The following is an 18,708-nucleotide window of genomic DNA, read 5'->3' on the forward strand; positions in this document are numbered from 1 at the left end:
GCAATCCTGGATTTAGGGTTTAGGTGGCCGTCATCCCAGTATGCACAGGGGGAAGCCAAAGCGCAACTGCCCCACCCTTCCAGTCCCAACCCATCACACCTCATCCCCCAGCCTGACAGAGACACCTTTCTGTCTGCAGCTCAGACCTGCTCTCATAGTTTCCCTACTCAGCAAGAGTGCTGAAAGACAGAAAGAGGCTCTTAGAGGCCAGTGCTGCAGCTGGATCCAGCCAGTACTTCACCACTCAGCGTGGTCCACGTCATTGGTCCCTTCCTGCTCCATCTTCTTCAGGCTGGTGGGTGAGAAGCACAGAGAAGTGGGGAAAGGCCAAAGCAAACCACACTGGGAGCAATTAAATACATGAGAGCCTGGAAGATGTGGATGGATGGAGACACTGAAGCACATGCGGTGTGAGGCAAGGTGCTCTGGCCACTGGCACTTGGGGTGGCTGCTGCCCCACGGTTGAGGCTGGCATTACTGCAGGGAGCTGCAGCTGGAGTGGGGCAGCCCCAGCCAGAGGGAAAGCATGAGAAGACAAGGGGAGTACTGCAGTATATCATCCACTAAGCTGTGGGGTCTGCAGTAAAGAAGGTAACTGTTCTGGTAGAAATTTGTGCTTTAATATATTTTTGTTTGTTTGTTTAAAACAAGTTCCCACTTCCCTGAGGAAGCCCTGTCCGACATTCCCAAGGAAACATGGGGGTGTTTTTTTCCTCCTTCATTTGCTCTTCACATTTCTTCATCCCTATTTTTTGTCTTTCATTCCTTCTTTTCTGTCTGTTTCTGTTTCTTTTCTTCCTTCCTCTCTCTCTCTCACTCTCTCGTGCACGTGCTTTTAAAAAAAGTTTTGTCTTTATTTTTAAACTTTGTTCTAGACATTATGACTTTCTCAAGGAGTGCTCCAGTTCTGAACCAGATCCCTTTGCGTGGTCATGCCTGTCAGTCTTTGGTAACATACGGACACTTTGGTGTGCCAGTGAGGAGGGTAGGAAAAGGAGCAGAGGTGGCTGATCAGGAAAGGAGCAGGAATGTCTTGGTCCGAAGACAGGAGCGCTCGCTTGCCATCATCTGAGCAGCACGTAAAGGAAGAAAGTCAATGGGCCACAAAGACAAGGGCTGTGCAGGGCTGGGACACCACTTCCTGGAAGAGCAACCGCTGCCAACCGAGAAGAGAGAAAGAGAATTAGTGATGGGACAGATCAGCACGCATCAATGTCTTCTCCCACACCAAAACACCCATATCTATTTCTAGCCTTTCTTGGACATTCTCAAGGTTTCCTAAAACTATTTCTTTTCTAACTTTGGAGAAAAGGTTGAATCTTAGATACTTTTGCAATCCAACCCTCCTTTCATCCCCAGAAGTTTCAACTTGAGTCAAGCAAAAGGTTCTGGTTGTGTTTTGGTTACAGGTTGACCATCCTAGGCTGAAACAGACCTTTAACTGCACATAAAATTTTGAAATTTTTAGGGTGTTCTCACTTTTTTATGTTTTGTTTCCCCCTTCACCTTTGAAGTTAAGAAAATTGCTGAAAGTGACTCTTACTCAACAAATTTTTTTGTTTCAAAAATAACAAAAACTTGCTCACAAGTGCCTGCCTGTCTCTGATTTGCCTACTCCAAACATGTGTCCTCCTGCCCACCTGAGGCATGTCATCGAGGACACAGGCAGGACTAAGGCAATAGGCACACCAGTAATTCCCACTCGAGGGTGAATGCCTCCATACTGCTTACACACCTTGCTATGGCTTCAACCTACAGTGCATCCCAGTGAGAGAGGAGTTGTCTCCATTACTGCAGTGCTGGCATCAGATTATGTGGATGGACTGGAAAGAGACTGGTGGGATTTAGCTCAAGTGCTCACTGTCAGGATTGGGAGAGAGGTGCCATACAGCTCAGGTAGCTTGCTCCCATCCTGCATGTGTGATACCCTGCCTGGATGTGCCTCTCTGCTCAGAGGGCAACAGGAAGAATCCCACCCCCTTTACTCCATGCCCCAAACAGCAGATTTTTTTTCCTGGAGAAGGACTGACTTAACACTGCAGAGGCCATTAAATCCTGCAGAAGACCCTTCCATTTCCAAAGCTCCCGCACCTGAGGTTTCCAGAAATGAGATACTGCAGAAGTCCTTAGCTTCTTTGGGATGACACCCCCACCCAACATACTGGTGCAGACTTCAGCATGCTGGTGTCTGGCACCACAGCCCCTACAGGATCTGGCTGTTCCTTTGAGCTCTGCTAACTCACCACTGTAAAGAGGTGTTCAAGAGTCTGACAGCTCCTCTGCTGACTTCTGCTGATGGAGTCAACCACTTTGTTGAGTCCCACCAACATGTGCTTTGAAATTAGCTGCGCATCCTTAGTGCATGCATTTTTGAATGCACTCATACCAACTTGTTTGCCTCTGAGGCACACACGGTCTCACCCTTATTTGGTCCAATTGGCTTCCTTGGACAGTCTCCCTTTTTCAGAGTGACGTCATCGATGGCAATGTCCCCCTCGTAGCTCGTGCCCCGGACACCTTCGAAAATTAACTGCAAGCAGAGCATGGGAGAGAGCCTGGCATGAGGCTGCAGTTGTGGAGGGCCCTTCCCGCACTGCAGGGCTCTGCAGAGGTGAGCAGGACACAGACCAGATCTTATCAGGTCCCCAAGCGAATGATTCCTTCCCATTTCTCCAGTACTCACAGAATCTGGAAAGCCAGATCCCACTGCTTTTGGGACCAACCTCCCTGTGCTGAGTGTCTGTACGGTAATAAATGACCATGTACAGCTCTGCTTTATTAAGTGTCCTGCGCTAACAAGCCAACCAATACTGAACAGTACTTGCAAGAGTAACTAAATTCTCATTTATTATTTTGAAGCACACTGGGCATTTTGTCACAGTGCCGCAACTTACCAGCTTGCACAGAGCAGCTCTCACAAACAACCCTACAACAGCAAAGTAGCCTGTTGAGTAAAAACATCAGCAATAAAAGCAGCCACTTCCTGGCTACACATGAGTGACTCGACGAGCAGATACAGAGTGTCCAGTTCATACACAAAATCTCCCATAGTCCTAAACCGGGGGGAGAGTGGGGGTCGGTTCTTGCAGCACATGCTAGAAGAAATCTCTAGCACTCAGTCATTTTACACCAACAGCCCCCAGATGTTCAACACTAAGAGACCTGTCCGTCACACGGACACAGTACCAAAAGGTGCTCTTTGATAAGCGGTTTCCAGACCAGCAATAATCAGAAATTTATAGTGCTAAACTGATGCTTGCACATAACTTCGGCAAGCTTTTGCTTTGCCCCAGTGACCCTGGGGTTGAGAGCTCAAAGTGCCCTCCCAGTGCCCCACCAGTGCCTGTGCCACAGAGGCAGATGACTGCTGGGAAGGCTCCTACCTCCGTGCCACATGGACAGGAAAGGTGGCAGGTGACTCCTTGACTGTGGAGCTGACTTACCTGGAAGGGCCCAGGCGGGTTGATGGGCACATGTGCTTGCTGCCACATGTTCCCCCGGTTCCCACTGAGTGACCAGACCTGGGTGTCGATGGCTCGCTTGTTCCGCACGCGGACTAGCAGGTTCAAGGAGCCTGTAAGAGAGAAACCAGGTGCTGGTGTAAGGGGGCAGGCAGGCAAGCCTGCCTGCTGGGCTGGCTCCAGCATAGCTCTGGGGCTCAGCCTCAAACCATAGCCGTATGTCCCAGCTGGCCCAGGGACAGTCTGCAGAGCCGCAGCAGTAATCTTTGAAGGGAGCCAGCTTTCTTCTCTGTTGATGGATAAGTGCCACTGGCAATGTTTCATTCACCTAGACTATCCAGGGGAGGACACAGATCCAGACAAAGAGGGATAGGACAAGGAAGAGGAAGTTTACAGCACGGCTGGGGTGGCACAAGAAGGGGGTAGCAGAAATGCTAGCTGCCAGGGACCTCCAGAGGCATCCCATCCAACCTCCTGCTTGAAGCTGTCTCCCGCTCTACAGGAGGGCAGCATGGTTTTGTCTGGCCAAGTCTTGAATTTCCCTGAGGAAACCAACTTTGTCCAGTATGAACCTTCAGCACTAGCAGTTGTTGTCACTGCAACCTACTATGTTGTCTAATACTATGAAAAGATTTTGTTTTTGTCATCTTTGAATGTGCCCTTGATACAGTTGGGGGCCAAGAGCTGATAGTAACCTCCTCTTTGCTAGACTGAGCCAGTCCAGCTCCCTTAGGAGTTCTTCCTCAGAACTTCTGCTCCTGGTCTTTGACCATCCTGATGCCCTTCTGCTGGACCCCCACCAATTACTCTACATTCCACTTGAAATGAGGAGCCCAGAACAGGTATTTGTCTCCCTGTTCACCACTGACACCTGGCATATACTATGCAGCTTATAGCGCTCTCCCTGCCCTGGCCCTGGAAATATGTTGCGGAACTATGACCAGTGTCCTCACTCACCACTTGCCCTGGAAGCAGCCTTGGAGTGAGCACCGTTTCTTTGCGAGCACTGGACAGTATTGCCTGTACCACACCACCTAATACCATCCCAGCCCCTTGTTTTCAGAGGGACACAAAGACCCTGTGAATCATTCTTTCAAAAAAAGCAATTCCCAAAAGGTTTTGTCTGCCATTAAACCAAAACCAAAGCCAACAAATTTCAAAGCATTTCCAGTTCTCACTTTGAAAAGTGTTTCACAGCCTCCTACCCTTCATCCACAAATGAAACCATCTCAGTTTGTGTTCCTGCAACATCTTTTCACTAGTGCCCTCAGCTGACTTCTTTTCCTATTTTGCTTACGGGAAAAAACATTTTAAAGCATTTACTCAGTGTTAACCTAAAGACCTTTTTTCCTCAAAACATCAATCAATCACAACTCTAGTTATGCTGTTGCTCATCAGTGTTTCTGGTCTCCATACAAAGATATATTACACCTGAGAGCAGAGGGGCAATAGTAACCCTTATTTATACATCTGTAGTCTGTCTGCACTTGGGATGCTGCATTTACACATGGGTATGGCCTTTCTGAGAAGCAGCAGAAAGAGGTCAGGGGAAGAGAAAGGGAAACAGACTTTCCTATATGACCTCTCTCCTATATGATCCCCCCAAATTCTTCATTCTTGTCACATCTGCCTTGGGGGCACTGCGTGAATCACAAGGACCTGGAATTACCCCTATCAAGTGCCTGGCTGTCAGAAAGTGAGAGATATATCACAGGGAGTTCAGAAATGCATAATAAAGATGATGAAGTGTTTAGATTCTGAGTGAATGACTTACAAGAAAAGGTTAAAAAAATGAAATATGTATACAATTTAGTGAAATGAGGAAAGAAGGGCATTTTATTGCCTGGAAATATTCTGAAGTGTTAGCAGTAAGGCTAGCTGAGAAAATTAGACAACGGCCTGACAGGACATAGACAGCGTATCCAATTCCCTTCCCTAGTGGTACCCAGTTTTGGATGCACACCATAACCCAAGATCAGGAGAAAAATAGATGGTTTCTCTCTCTCTCAAGACCAGCTGGCACTGCACAGCCTTGGTGGGCCAGAGGTAAGTGAGTGAGACCTCTCTTCTGGAAACACAGTGCCACAGACAAGAGATGCCAGAGTCTCTGGCAAAACCAGGTTTGAACTGCTGATTTCTTGGCATCTTCCCTGCCCTCAGGAGCTTCCTACAAAAGAAAGTCCCTCTAAGAAGGATACCTAGCCCTCCTGGAGGTCCTTGTTAAAACTGATAGCTCGCACAGGAACTACATAATTCCACAGATCAATGTCAACAGGAATACGCTCAGAGCAGCTAATTAGAGATGCCAGAGCCGGTGAGGTGAGGGACTGAGAGTGAATGAAGAATTAATATGAAGCTGATAGCAAGCGCGGATTAAAAACAACCATTGTCTATTTCACTCCCGTTTGGGGACTTGTAGCTAGGATCTGCTGTGCAACAGCCAGCACTGGGACAAATCAGGCAGCAAATGAACTTTGATGCCCCAGGAAAAAAGCAAAGGTGAGATAGAAGGAAACCCAGAGAAGCATCTGGAATGCAAATTAGTGCCTCCAAAGCACTGTCTGTAAACGCCTGGCCTAAACCCAAACTAAGCCTGAGCATATCCTGGCTGACAACTTCATGTCCTTGCAGCATCAGGAAAAATGTTTCAACCTTTTGGACCCCAAATTCCCTAATACAACAATACTGATTACGAGCAGGCATTCTTCAAATGGCTGGCAGTTATCTACTCACAACATGCTGTGTTTCACTACCCCTGCCTACAGATGGAAAACTGAAGGTCAAAACAGATGAGCAGTATACAAATCAGTCAGACTTGTGAAGGACAGCCAGGTGTCATAGCCTTACCTGCAATTCCTGCTGAGTTACAGAGGCTCCCTGAGACTGGGAAGGAACTATAATACCTCCAGCTGTCACTAGGAATATGCTTCTGGGAGGCATGGCAGAGACTCTAGGACTTTAAACATCTGGACTGTCCCATCTGATTTGAGGCCACAGTATTGTAGATGTTAAAGATTGTGCAGGTCTTCTACTTTATTCCCTTCTACCATGTGTCAGTCTGCCACCAGTTGCCAGTCAAGTTTAAGGACATGTAGCCTGTGATGGAGGTACTTGTAAATGAACCTCCAGATCTGAGCTCCAGGCAGAGCCATAAAACATTGCAGACTTGGACTGCAGGAATCTCCAAGTCATCTTTCCAGTTCCTCAGAGCTTCTTTATCTGTACTTTCCAGTCTGGCTTCAAAAGCCAACTTTGTGATGGAATAAGCGCTGTAGGGCTTTGTGTTTTCCAAGGGAAAGCTTTGTTTTCAGCCCACTGCCCTAAAATCAAGCATTGTTCAGGATCTCACAAATTAAGTCTCAGGCTAAAAAGGGAGGTGAGGCCTGTGTAGATATGGACATCCATAGGTCCTGACCTCTGGTAGATTCGCATCTGCCCACACCTACTTCCATGCAATCTAGCAATACCCATCTCATCCCTTATTAACTATCTTTATTCCCAGTGTAGCTTTCAGCATGGCACACAAATTCAGCCTGAATCAACCACCTAATGCTTGTTAAGTGCCCCTCCTAGAGCAAAGACTACATCTCCAAATCCCACTTTGCAGGAGGTAGTCAGTGCACAGGCTATGCATGTGTGGGGTGTGAGAAGCCCATTTACAGCTGAAAACTGACTTGCTATGGGATCCTCAGCAAACTGCTTTTACCTACTTTTGTCTGCTGACACAATATGATAATGATAATCAAGCAGGACAATAACTCTCAGTCACTCAGAAGGGAACTGAGAAACATAGCAAACATTTTATGAGACCTGAGGGAACATATAAGTGCCTGAGCTCTTTTCCCTTTCCAGTGGTTACAAACTGAGGAAGAACCAAAGTGTCACTTGCCCTTCAACTTCCCATCCGTGCAGATGTGAAAGGCCCATATGGGATGTTCTCCAGTGCTGCAGTCACCCTTTTTGCCTGGTTTTAAACTGCAGTTGTGCCTACTTTCCTGTATCAGAGTCCAAAACCAGCTGGCCAGTTTTGTTACCTATTTCTGTCATTCTTGCCCCTTACCCATCTCCCCTATCTGGCATTTCCTAAGGGTATCTGCTGGTGAGGGACGCACAAAAATAGACCATCTATCTGCTGCTAAATCTCTCCAGCCAACCAGAGACAAATAAACAAAAGAAAAATCCCAGGACACCAGCAATCCCGTTACCTCTTCCCATACAAGGCAATCTTTTTGCATTTGTCTTGTAATCTGTATTATTCCTTCTTCCTAATCAAAAGGGAGAATAAAGGCCAGTGACGAGTGATGAGGAATCAATTACAGGGAGAGCGAGTGGTACCTTCTGCTGGCTGCCTTTAAGACCAGAGCTGGCATTTCAAAAGAGTGGCACTCACACAAAAGAGCACCAGCTAGGCTGCCAGATACAGTAGCCCAAGGGATGCCTTTAAATGTTACCTTCTCATAACAAGAAAAGGTCTTCGCTCAGTTTCCACAGGATGGGGACTTCACTGTTGCAATGAATTGCAGTGTAGATCCAGAAGGGCCAGCGCAGGCAGCAGTAGGAGGGAGGTAGGGTCTGTAAGGGCAGGGCCACTGGCACAGTCTGTGCAGGATGGCAGAGAAGGTAGAGGTTTCTTCAAGAGTTCTCTGCAGGGAAACTGGAGGGGGGTCAATGCAGGGTGATGTGGGAAAAGGCTAAGGCACAGCTCTGTTTTTATGGCTCAGATGGAAGGCAGGCAGCTGGAGCAGTCAGGAAGTAAAGAGAGGATGCTGCACGCTGAGAGATGGGGTGCCATGCCAAGTGCAGCAGAGCTTCATGGGATGGGTAGGGAAGGCTGTTGAAATCTACAGCCAGGAGCTGGGCTGGCTGCAGGCTGGAAGGCAGCCTGGTCTCACTGGGACTCCCTGCTGTGCTCCTGCAGGATCCCTGCTCCAGCATGGGGCAATCTCAGGTGATCAGCTATTCACGAGAAATCCTAGCTGCAGCTCCAGTTTAGATTTGGCATCAACTGGGAATTCAAGGCTGAAAGCCCCCATGGAAATTCCCATGGCATTTCAATTGCAGACAAGACAGACTGAGATAAGAAGCTGATTGATTGCAAGAGATATCCAGTGGATGGAAAGAGATACACAGTGAGGACTTAGACCTTGCATAGCTTAGCAGAGTCACCCGCAGATTCAACATGAGGGCTAAAACCAATCCAAGGAGAAATCAATCCAGGGAGAAAAGAGCTCTTACCTTTCTAACAGGGGCTCTGAGCGCTTCCTTAAGTGTTTAATGTTAACACCACTGATCAGAAACTAAAAGCCCAAAGCTTAGTGCAGGCAAATCCCAGGAGCAAATGACAGTCTCTAGAAAGAATCTATTACTGTTTATAATCTCTGCAACAAAGACAGGTCTCTCCCTCTCTCATTTAAATGGATGTTAATGAATAGCAGTCAGTGTCAGGCTAGTGTTTTCAGTTACAGAGCTGTGGGGGAAAGTGACTGCTCTGTGAGCTAGAGAGCAGAGTGTGGAAAAATAATTGTAGCACAGATAGAGATGGAGAAATAATATCAGCTGGTATTGACTCATAATTTCTAGGAATGGAAGTTGTCTTCATGCCATGATAGGATATATTTACTCGTTCACAGTCTCTCAGGATGCTTCATACATTTAACATATGTGCAGTAAGACAAACAAAGCCTCTGGGCTGCTTTGACTCCTGATTACAGAGAATTTTGTCTCTACATGTCTTTAACAGTTCTCAGCTTGGTGTGCAGAGTCCCCTGTGTCCAGTCACAGGGTCACTACATAGACCTCTTCCTGCAGCCACCACTTCACTAACTTCAAAGCAGGAGGGTTCAGAGAGCTCATCTTGGTGAGAGTTCGGAAAGCACCACTATCCCACTTCTACTCACAAGGCATCCCCACTGGGAAACTGAGCATGTTAAATGCTGTGCTGCAAGTTGGCTAATTGCTGTGGGACACTCTGTGCCTCATTACAGTAGGGAATGAGAAGAGAGAAAGGGATCAGGAATTCAAGCCTCCAGTTCCCTGCTGTGGCTGGGACTTTTTGGGAATATAAATAATAATATGGTAAGTTTTGAGGGGCAGTGTTTCCCCTACAGCAAACCTGTGAAAATCTAACTACAGAAAATTTTCTTTGGAGTTTACAATAGATTTAAAAGCCCCCAAAGAAACAAACACATTTCCACCCCTGACCTCCTAAACCACCCTCAAATGAGGCTGGGCTTGAAGCAATATTCCCTAACATTGCAAAGTCAATTGCACAGATCGATCTATGATCCATCATTGTCCATCTCACCTGTCTGGCACGTACATGAATTTTGGGATGGAGGGAATGGGCCAGCAGAGAAGCAACAACACTGCACTCTGTGGATGGCTGGATGCCTGTATGGTTGGATGCCTGGGGGAGACACACTAAAGGTGGGGGACCTGAGGCCTGCAGACAGTGGGGTAAATGCAATGGTATAGTCATGGCTTTTTCATGATGAGGAATGCAAGAGCTAATGAGAGGAAGGCAGCCAAGCTACAGCTATAGCTCCTTCCCTCTAGCATATCCCCAGCTGTCTGTGTACATATAGAGCAGATGGTGATATGGCAAGAGCAGACTTGCAATGGAACTATGCTTGAGCTCCTCTGCTCATTTGATCCACAGTATAGTTAGAGAAACTGTTAGCATAGGAAGATGAAAGATAGAAGACTTCCATCTTTGATATTGTATTTATGGAACAAAATCCTGCCACCGCTTTTCATGGAAAATTCCCTCAGAGGTTGTTTGTGATCAGTAACAGGCTTTCTATGTGTGGACAACAAGATGTGGCTTAAGGAATTCAAAAGTGTGAGAAAAAAATCTTGACGCTTCATAGTATTAAATTTATACTATCTTGGAAGGACAAACACCCATCTAATAGGCAGCCAGAACAGAGTAGAGGGAGGGTACAGGAGGGGTGATTCACAGGTAAGTTCAGAGCTTGTCACTTTTTGGGGTCATGGCTGTGTACGAGCCCAGCGTTGCCTCTGACTGAGCTGCAGGCAGAGCAGGGGGAGCCCCAGGTGTTCGGCAGTGAAATGGACACTGCTGCCGTCATTTCTCTGCGCAGTTGCTGGCAAGCAGGGTGGGATGATGCCAATGGGGGCAGCTCCTTCCCTCTTACCTGTTGTAGCTCCTTCTCTCTTACTTGCTGTGCTGGGTACTATATAGAGAGGAAAGGCCAGCCTGGGGGAAAATCATAGAATGGTTTAGGTTGGAAAAGACCTTTAAGATCATCAAGTCCAACCATTAAAAATGAGAGTATGATTAGCGTAGCAAGAAGGAGACCATGCGTAGGAAACTTTCCTACCAATTTTGCAGATTCAAGAAGCAGAGTGAACCACAGTTCAGCTGTGAGGTCTGTTTGCTCCTTGTTCACCCTCTGTTTCGTGACATGCCCAGATGCCTCCAGGCAAATGCTCTTTCTCCTCCCAGCTTTGATAACTGACCCTTTCATCTTTGCCACCAGACACAGATGGGTCCTTTGTGGAATTCATGTGCTCAGCTCTCAGACTGAGAGCACGCACTGTGCTCTGCACTCTCAGACGAGCTGAAACAGAAGTCTGCTTCATAGACAGTGCCAGGTTTAAAAGAGCACAACAGCCAGACAGGAGAGTCTGCCTGCCTGCCTCCCTTCTGTGGGCAGGCTTTGCAAAGACCTCAGCCAGAGAGGATGGAGACTCCCGGAGCACCCAAAATACAAGTGATGTGTGTGGGAGGGTTCCTGACAAAAACCCTGCAGACACAGATGTATGTACACCAAGGAAAATTTTGCCTGTCTCTTCTCTACCTCTATTAAAAATTTCTGTATTTCCCCATCATCACCCTGTCTGTGGTGTTTCAGTCCCGGGAGCCAAGCACAGGGCAGCTGCATGGCTGCAGGGTGTGGAGCAGATGGGCTGTTTTACTGTGATGCTGAAGCCAGTAAGACAGCAGGAAGGAGCAGCTGAGTTCATATATTCTTCCTGCTGAACAGAAGACACCACTCAAAGGCTGTTCTCTGGCCTCCTCCTTTGCCTGACCCAAGGAGGCAGTGAGAGGATGAATGGTTCAGGCCCAGGAAGTGATTTGCTGCACAAAGGCTCTTTGTTAGAGTAGGCTGTGTTCCCTGCTTTGAGTCAGTATGCATTATAGCAAGACACTCCTTTCCCATTTCATGCCTGCTTGTACTTTCATCAAAAAACTTCAAGGGGACTAGCTGAGACAGTGAGACTCTCAACCTGGATCTGCAAACTCCTTCAATTCAAGTGTTGGGGTGCCTATCATCCATGTAGATCTCTCTTTGGAAGAGGAAGTCACCCCTAGAAGTGGTGGTGATGACTGACACTTGCTGAGCACTTTTTTTGTTTTCTGGGAATCATTTCCATACATTTTACAAAATCATGTCTTCTTGAAGCTCAAGTACAGATTGGGATGGTTGCATAAGTAGTGCATGATGCTTTTGCACTCTGGCCCCATAACCTTTATTCTGTCAGAACACCTAGGGGGAGTATCCAGATGTGCACCTCGAATGAACAATAGTGGAACAGTTAACAGTCCATGAAGAGAACGGAAGTGCAAGGGAGTGCTAAAGAAGTAGCTGGATATGCACTGAGTGTTCCTGTTTCCTCTTAAGTGTCTGTTAAGTTCGTATTTAGCAGTTTCAGGGCCGGAATAATTGATGCAGTACCTGATGTCTCAGGAGACAGTCAAGTCGCAGTACGGCCCCTCAACTTTGCACAAGGCTGCTGCTGTGAGCCAAGTCTGAATGGAAGGAGTCTTTGCTTAAAGCCTGGAGGAAGGATGGGGAGATCATAGCAACTTCCAACCAGAGGAGTAACAATGACTCATATCAGGTAACCAGGAGCAAAGATGATATGTGGGGATTCAGGGCATCCGCAAATTAATTGCTGCCAGTGTCTAAGCCTCTGACAACCTTCCCAACAAATTCTGTAGCAAGAATGTGGCCAGACATTCAACTGGCAAGACAGAAGAAGAGGACTTTTGATGAAGACAGCATTTCAGTGGCTATCTGCACTGGGAACTCAATTCAGTGATGCACTCTTTGTGAGGAGCAAGAAAAGGTGGAGACCAGTGAACCCATATTCAACATACTAAGCAGAATGCCTGCAAACAACATGAAGATACAATATTTGTGGAATAAAAATGACATGTAGCCAATCCACATGTGAATACTTTCCCTTCTCTCCATGTTTTTTTCAGCTTTACGTGCCCTGCTCTTCGGCTTATGGTAATTCAGTCCTACGTGCCATACCAAACATACTGTTGATGCTCTTTGTAAGTAAACATCCAATGAAGGTATAGACACATAGTATTTACTGGGCTCCATCAAAAGCAACTGAAGGAGTTTTCTACCCTTGGTTATGCAGGAAGTTTGAGTAGACAATGTATTGTTTCCATTGGGTCTTAATTATCTTTAAATCTATGCCTCTACTAATCCAAAGGTCACTGAAGTCTTTAGAAAAACAGTGACTTTAATGGTCTTTGGTTCAGAGCCACTCTACTGAACCTACAGAAGTTGAATGACACTTCACAAATATGTAGTTATCTTGCCAGATATTTATAATCCTTGCTCATGGTCATGGTATTTGACTAACTTCCCAAAAAAACAAGCAGATACTACTAGAAGAGACCACAGTCTATCCAAAGGGTCCATACCATAGCCTACAGGAAGCTGCTGGATCTCTGAACAAAACATTAGTCAAATACATATTTATTAACGGAGGGATGAGTAAAGCCAAGAACCCATTTGAATAAGTGGAAAAAGAATGAGTATTAAAAAAATTGAGTACATTTTTCATTACAAACTCTTCACTTAACTCTAACTGCAACTTGTTTTCAAGAGCCTAGAGGGACATGAATCATATTCATTAGGAAAATCAGCTTCCCCTCAATCAATCCAGTGATGTAATCTCTACTGTGTAGAGTTATTGCTCTGGAGATAATGGCATGGACTTCAAGAACAATACTTCATGTATCCAATAGAATGCAGCTACCTCCAGGGCACCACCTGCACAACTGTGCAGTAGCAGGGTACTGTGTTCATAAACAAAGTTTGGGTAGAAATGAGGAAGCTACGATGTTGAATCTTACAAAAATGACATTTTTGTGGTTCAAACTGCTTTTCAATTGACATAACTGGTACTGGTACTGGTAACTGTGTGACCTGACAGCTCTGACTCCTGTTAGAAATGAGATGCAGCTACATGGCACCCACTGGCATGTGATCATCTACCACAGCCTTTGAGACACACACCTTTGCACTAGTTGCATTATTTGAGTTGAAGAAGTAAAGAAGCGATTCACTTTGGCAAGCCTTTCAGATCTATGATTTCCTCTCAGCAGGAAGGCATCAGTGGTGACACCACCAGTGTAAGTGGCTGCCCACAACTCAATTACCTCTGTGAAACAGCTTATGGCTTTCTTGAACTCGAATGCTGTGGCAAGTGATCTGATCAGGTCTCATTGTTTCCAGTGACTCAGAACCCAAATCTCTCTTCATCAGTCCCAAGCACTGTTGCTGATGCTATCTTAGAACAGAGTGGAGTAGGACAGAAAGAGAAAAAAACAAAAGGGAGAGAAGGGAAAGCGAAGTTGGAAAGGACCTACAACCATCAACTAGTCCAACTGCCTGGCCACTTTGAACACCCTTTGAACACCTCTCGAGGAAGCCTTTTCCAGTGTCTGACCACCCTCTCAGTAAAGAATTTGATCTTTCCCTGATGTAGTTCTGAACCATTCCCATGTGTCCTGTCACTGGATACCAGGGATCAACACCTTCCACCCTCAAGAAGCCGTAGAGAGCAATGAGTACTTTACGATTTCATTGGAAGCTTCCCATCTTGATTATACATAGGCTAGACTTAGCTGGGGTGTTCAGATAAGGTCTGGGTCAACATTGGAACAACCACATCTTTAAGTCTTCATAAGTTTCATAGATGCTGGACACATGCCAGAAAATAAGCCAGTTGCCTGATTTCTGGGAGAGGAACTGGCCAAAGTAAGACCATGACGCTTCCAGTGCAGAAAGGAGGCTCAAAGTACAAAAACTGCAAGCCAAGAGCAGCGTCTTCAAACTTTGCATTCAATCAGGCCCAGCTCTTGAAGACTAAGACTTGCCAGTTTCACTACAAAAAGCAGCTGAACAGTCCCATCTTAGGAGGTACCCCAGGGCAAGGAGGGGTCTTTGCCTTCTCCCCTCTCTGAGGCCAATCATCATAAAACTGCGTGCAGTGACTACCGCTATTAAATATATAGTTTTAAAAGGGTCTACCAAGAGGAGGTATCCACATGCCTCTGAGCAACCTTCATCCTGTGACCTGACCATGAAGACGTCTTTTGCTGCAGGGTCTGTAAGAGTATCCAGCAGGGAGCAGGAGGAAGTGCACACTGTAACCTGGTTACCAGTCAGGAGATATGAGAAAAAGGTGGCAGTGGATTGTGGTGGGAGTAGTCCATATTCAACTTGCCTCTGACCAGGACGCCCAGGTCCCTTTCCATGGCACTGCTTTCCAGCATCTCATTCTGCAATCTGTCCATACATCCAGGGTTGCCCCATCCCAGGGGCAGAATCTGGCACTTCCCCTTGTTGAACTTCATATGGTTGGTGATTACCCAGTCCTCTAATTTGTCAAGGTCTCTCTGCAGGGCCTCCCTGCCTTCGAGGGAGTCAACAGCTCCTCCAGTTTTGTGTCATCTGCAAACTTACTTAGTGTCCCTTCCAGTCCCATGTCCAAGTCATTTATGAAGATGTTGAAGACCACAGGGCATAAGACTGAGCCCTGCAGAACCCCACTAGTGACAGGTCTCCAGCTGATGTTCCCCCATTCTCTATTACCCTCTGTGCTCAACCAGTGAGCCAATTGCTCACCCACTACATGGTGTGTTTATCCAGTTGCGTGATGGGCATTTTGTCCAGAAGGATCCTGTGAGAGACAGTATCAAAAGCTTTACTGAAATCCAAAAAGATCCAAAAATGAACTGGCTTCCCTTGATCACCTAGGTGGGTTATGTTGTCATGAGAGGAAATCAGTTTTGATAAGCAGGTCTTTCCTCTCAGGAAGCCGTGCTGGCTGCGACCAGTGACAGTGTTGTCTTTCAGGTGTTTTTAAATACTTCCCCGAACAATCTTCTCCATTAGTTTTTACCAGGCACTGAAGTGAGACTGACAGGTCTGTAGTTTCCAGGGTCCTCCTTCCTGCCCTTCTTGAAAATTGGGACAACATTTGCTAGCTTCCAGTCAGCTGGGATCTCTCTGGAATCCCAAGAGCATTCAAAAGTCATCAAGAGAGGTTGTGTGATGACATCAGCCAGCTCTTTGAGGATTCTGGGATGAATCCCATCAGGCCCTATAGATTTGTAGGGATCCAGCTGGAGCAGCAGATCCTGCACAGTTTCAGGGTTGACTGGGAGTTGATCATTTTCGCAGTCATGGTCCAACAGCTCAGGGCACCAAGACCCCCTTGGTCCATCAGCTGTGTTGAAGACAGAGACAAAGAACACCTCTGCCTTGTCTCTGTCCCTGTTTGTGAGGTGACCATTCTCATCCTGTAACGGGCTGATAGTATTTCTATCCTGCCTATTGCCATTAATGTATTTGAAAAAACTTTTTTATTGTGTCCTCCATTTCTCATCAGCTTCAACTCCTGTTGAGCTTTGGCCGCACAAATTTTCTTCCTACAGCTGTAAGCAGCATCTCTGAATTCTTCCCATGTCACTTGACCTTGCTTCCACTGGGCATACACCTTCCTTCTTTGCCTTATTTCCAATACAAGATTCCTTTTCAGTCAAGCCGACCTTCTGCCTTGTCTGCTTGACTTCTGACATTTGGGCATTGCCTGCTCACCCTTAATAGGTGATGTTGGAAATGTGACCATCACTGCTGGACCCCAGCACCTGCAAAAACGTTTTCCCAGATGACCTTACCTACTAATTCCTTGAGAAGCCTGAAGTCTGCTCTCCTCACATCCAGAGTTCAGGTTTTGCTGGCTTATGGCTTATCTCTCCTGTCAACAGAGATCTTAAATTCGGTCTTTTTCTGGTCACTGTGGCAAAGACAGCCACTAATCTCCACTTTGCTCACAAGATTCACTCTGTTGATAAGCAGCAGATCAAAGAGGGCACTTTTCCGAGTTGGCTTCCTTAGGACCTGTTCCATAAAATTGTCATCCAGATTTTTTAGGAATCTTCTGGCCTGGGCTGTACCAGCTGTGTGGTGCTCCCAGTTAATTTCTGGCAAATTGATGTCCCCCATAAGAACAAGGGGAGTTGATCTGGAAGTGTCTCTTAGTTCCTCAAAGAATATATCGTTGTCATCATCGTTCTGGCTGGGAGATCTATAGTAGACCCCCACAGTGACATCCACATTATTTGTTTGCCCCTTGATTCTTATCCAGAGGCTCTCAATTGTTCCATTGCCAACTGTGAGCTCCGTACATTCTAATCCTTCTATTACACACAGTGCCATCCTTGCACCTCTTCTGCTCTGTCTATCCCTCCTGAAGAGCCTGTAACAATCCAACAGGGCAATCCTGTCACAGGACTTATCTCACCAGGTTTCAGTTATGCCAGTGATGTCAAAATGCTGGGACCAGACCAAAGCTTCAAACTCCTCTTGTTTGGCAGCCCCTGGAAAGGGAGGAAGAGGAGTCTGATGGCTGAAGCAAGGACTTGAGGATTTGCTCCCAGCTGAGATGCTGACTCTCCCACCCAACCTGACAAAAAGGCTTTTTGAACTTGGCAAATGGTTGCTGCCTGCCATGGCTAGTTTCCTCCCCTGAGGAAAGCAAGCAATTCCTCATTTGATGCATCTGCGCCAGGCACAATGTTCTTGAATGTCTGAGACTTCTTTCCTTCCCCTCCCTCTGATTTTTGTGTTTAGGCAGGCAGGATCATAGGGCAATGTGAATGCTTGCTCCAGAGGGGGCCAGAGGAAGAAAAACCGATGACCAAATAACTTCAGAAGAACGGGAATTGCCTTCAGGGAGCTCCCCTTCATCCTGCGTTCTCATCAGCTGAGAGATATTCAACATCGTCCTGCTCTGCTAGTCGCTGAATATTTTATGCCATGGCTACAACCAGTCCATTTGTATTCTGTTTCTCTCTTTCGTCATATCTATTATAAACGAGTAGTGTCTGGGAACTCTCCCAGGGAAGATTTGCCTGGATGGCTATGGATATTTTATAGTCAAATTGTGAGAGTAAACCAGCTTTCAAGTTCTGTAGAGGGGGAAAAAAGGTAATAAAAGGGTTATTAAAAAAATAAATAAATGTCGGGATTTTATATGGCTTCTGTCTGTAGTGACAGAGCTTTGGTTTGCTCCAAAATGGAGCTAGGGTTGCTAGGAAAAGCTTGGGCTGGGAGATACCCTCTTGCAGGCACTGTCTGCCAACAGAAACAATCTGATACGCTCTTGCTAAGTGCTACGGTTGGCTCAGCAGAGCTGGCACCTGGCTCAGTAGGACTGTGCTGGCACTAGGTGAGCCAGGGGTTGGGGCCATGACTGGAGGCATCAGGGATAGCCAGATATGTGGGAAGCAAGGCATGGCTCAGGATTATAGCAACCCCATCTTTACCTTCATAGTGTTGGATATGTGATATGGGTAGGAGGGCAGGGTTTGTCTCCTCATTTGACAAAAGGCCTACTGAGTCCTACACTCTCCTCTAACCCATGGCTAAAGAAGAAACACTGAATAAACTTGCTTTACCCTAAAAACTCTGAGAGGACTTCAGCCACTAGGGGTATCAAGCCTGGCACCATCCAAAAAATGTACAGCTTTCTGGAAGGGTTTCACAAGTTCCATACAAGGAAAATCAGCCCGGGAGTAATCAACATGCATTAGAAATTTAGATCGAGCTGGTGAAACAAGCATGTCCTGAACGTGGGTTTATTTGTGCATGTGCAGAGATGAGGAGAGCTATACCAGAGTGTTGCCAGTGTGGCAGTAAGGAAGAAGATCAAGTAGCGTAAGAGTTAGTAATTATCACAGTGGGAATGATGAAAAACAGACAAGTTCCAATTACTAGGCATTCTGATTTTTCCTGTAGAGGTCTCAGTTTCACCCTGCTGCCACAATACGTAGAAGAGAAGCCAAAATGGTTACAGAATATTGTGACCGGCCCTGAAAGAAACTCCAGTGTTGAGCAGATACAAGATACCGAGTTTCAATCTGCAGAGAGATACAGAGTGGGTTTGCTAGACCGAGTCACGTATT

General features: G+C 46.4%; 1 protein-coding gene across 1 annotated transcript in view; it reads right to left on the reverse strand.

Annotated features, from left to right (window-relative positions):
- Positions 1 to 601: 601 nt before the first annotated feature.
- The window catches only part of MDGA1 (MAM domain containing glycosylphosphatidylinositol anchor 1), a 143,611-nt gene continuing 125,504 nt past the window's right edge, over positions 602 to 18,708 (reverse strand). Inside the window, exons 15-17 of the mRNA XM_017806850.1 lie at positions 3,444 to 3,574; positions 2,422 to 2,530; positions 602 to 1,156 (exon numbers count right to left, since the gene is read on the reverse strand). Of these exons, the coding sequence (XP_017662339.1) occupies positions 1,065 to 1,156; positions 2,422 to 2,530; positions 3,444 to 3,574 (332 nt within the window). The 3' untranslated portion in view covers positions 602 to 1,064. The remainder of the gene's footprint in view (positions 1,157 to 2,421; positions 2,531 to 3,443; positions 3,575 to 18,708) is intronic.

This window comes from Lepidothrix coronata, unplaced genomic scaffold (genome assembly GCF_001604755.1).
Source record: "Lepidothrix coronata isolate B3197 unplaced genomic scaffold, Lepidothrix_coronata-1.0 Scaffold16, whole genome shotgun sequence".
Taxonomy (NCBI): Eukaryota; Metazoa; Chordata; class Aves; order Passeriformes; family Pipridae; genus Lepidothrix; species Lepidothrix coronata.